Raw genomic sequence first — 1,562 nt, forward strand, 5'->3', positions numbered from 1 at the left:
GTTATGTCTATGAGAGTAATACATGTTGGTGCACTTGCCGTAGTGAGAGGAGGGGAGAATATTTATTTATTGTTATTGATTTATATGTTCAAGCCTAACTCTGAGGGTAAAGTGAAGTGATAAAGAAGAAAGAGCAGAAGCCTTGTGATGAACAATTTGATAAACAGAGACCATAGTGAGGAAGAATAGTGAGTTATGGTGTCAAGGATCTCTGGTGTGGACCAGAGGTAAGATTCCCAGGTTATTGGTGGTAAAGTAATTTAGATATTGTTTATTGGGTGTTCTTGATAAATATTGATCATGGTATGGTATTGCACTTGATGACTGCTCTGGTGTGGTGTTACAGGGTGTGGTGTTACTGGGTGTGGTGTTACTGGGTGGGGTGTTACTGGGTGTGGTGTTACTGGGTGTGGTGTTACAGGGTGTGGTGTTACTGGGTGTGGTGTTACTGGGTGGGGTGTTACTGGGTGTGGTGTTACAGGGTGTGGTGTAACAATGTGTGGTGTTACTGGGTGTGGTGTTAGAGGGTGTGGTGTTACTGGGTGTGGTGTTACAGGGTGTGGTGTCACAGTGTGGTGTTACAGAGTGTGGTGATACAGAGTGTGGTGTCACAGAGTGTGGTGTCACAGGGAGTGGTGTCACAGAGTGTGGTGTCACAGGGAGTGGTGTCACAGGGAGTGGTGTCACAGAGTGTGGTGTCACAGAGTGTGGTGTCACAGAGTGTGGAGTCAATGGGTGTGGTGTCACAGAGTGTGGTGTCACGGAGTGTGGTGTCACGGAGTGTGGTGTCACAGAGTGTGGTGTCACAGAGCGTGGTGACAGCGGGTGTGGTGTCACAGAGTGTGGTGTCACAGGGAGTGGTGTCACAGAGAGTGGTGTCACAGGGAGTGGTGTCACAGGGAGTGGTGTCACAGAGTGTGGTGTCACAGAGTGTGGTGTCACCGGGTGTGGTGTCGCAGAGTGTGGTGTCACAGAGTGTGGTGTCACAGAGTGTGGAGTCAATGGGTGTGGTGTCACAGAGTGTGGTGTCACAGAGTGTGGTGTCACAGAGTGTGGTGTCACAGAGTGTGGTGTCACAGAGTGTGGTGTCACAGAGTGTGGAGTCAATGGGTGTGGTGTCACAGAGTGTGGTGTCATGGAGTGTGGTGTCACAGAGTGTGGTGTCACAGAGTGTGGTGTCACAGAGTGTGGTGTCACAGAGTGTGGTGTCACAGAGTGTGGTGTCACAGAGTGTGGTGTCACAGAGTGTGGTGTCACCGGGTGTGGTGTCATGGAGTGTGGTGTCACAGAGTGTGGTGTCACAGAGTGTGGTGTCACCGGGTGTGGTGTAACCGGGTGTGGTGTCACCGGGTGTGGTGTCACAGAGCGTGGTGTTAGCGGGTGTGGTGTCACAGAGCGTGGTGTTAGCGGGTGTGGTGTCACAGAGTGTGGTGTCACAGAGTGTGGTGTCACAGAGTGTGGTGTCACAGAGTGTGGTGTCACAGAGTGTGGTGTCATGGAGTGTGGTGTCACAGAGTGTGGTGTCACAGAGTGTGGTGTCACCGGGTGTGGTGTCACCTGGT

At 51.6% G+C, this 1,562-nt stretch overlaps 1 protein-coding gene across 1 annotated transcript; it reads left to right on the top strand.

Annotated features, from left to right (window-relative positions):
* The first annotated feature begins 731 nt into the window (after positions 1-731).
* Positions 732-1,331, top strand: LOC138364979 (uncharacterized). Its single transcript, XM_069325068.1, has one exon. It carries the CDS (start codon positions 732-734, stop codon positions 1,329-1,331), a length of 600 nt encoding a protein of 199 aa, XP_069181169.1.
* Positions 1,332-1,562: the final 231 nt, after the last annotated feature.

The sequence above is a fragment of the Procambarus clarkii genome, chromosome 15 (assembly GCF_040958095.1).
Source record: "Procambarus clarkii isolate CNS0578487 chromosome 15, FALCON_Pclarkii_2.0, whole genome shotgun sequence".
In the NCBI taxonomy this organism is placed as follows: Eukaryota; Metazoa; Arthropoda; class Malacostraca; order Decapoda; family Cambaridae; genus Procambarus; species Procambarus clarkii.

Bases quoted from the DNA above. Each gene is read 5' to 3' on its own strand.
- LOC138364979 (XM_069325068.1), top strand. From the start codon at position 732: ATGGGTGTGGTGTCACAGAGTGTGGTGTCACGGAGTGTGGTGTCACGG.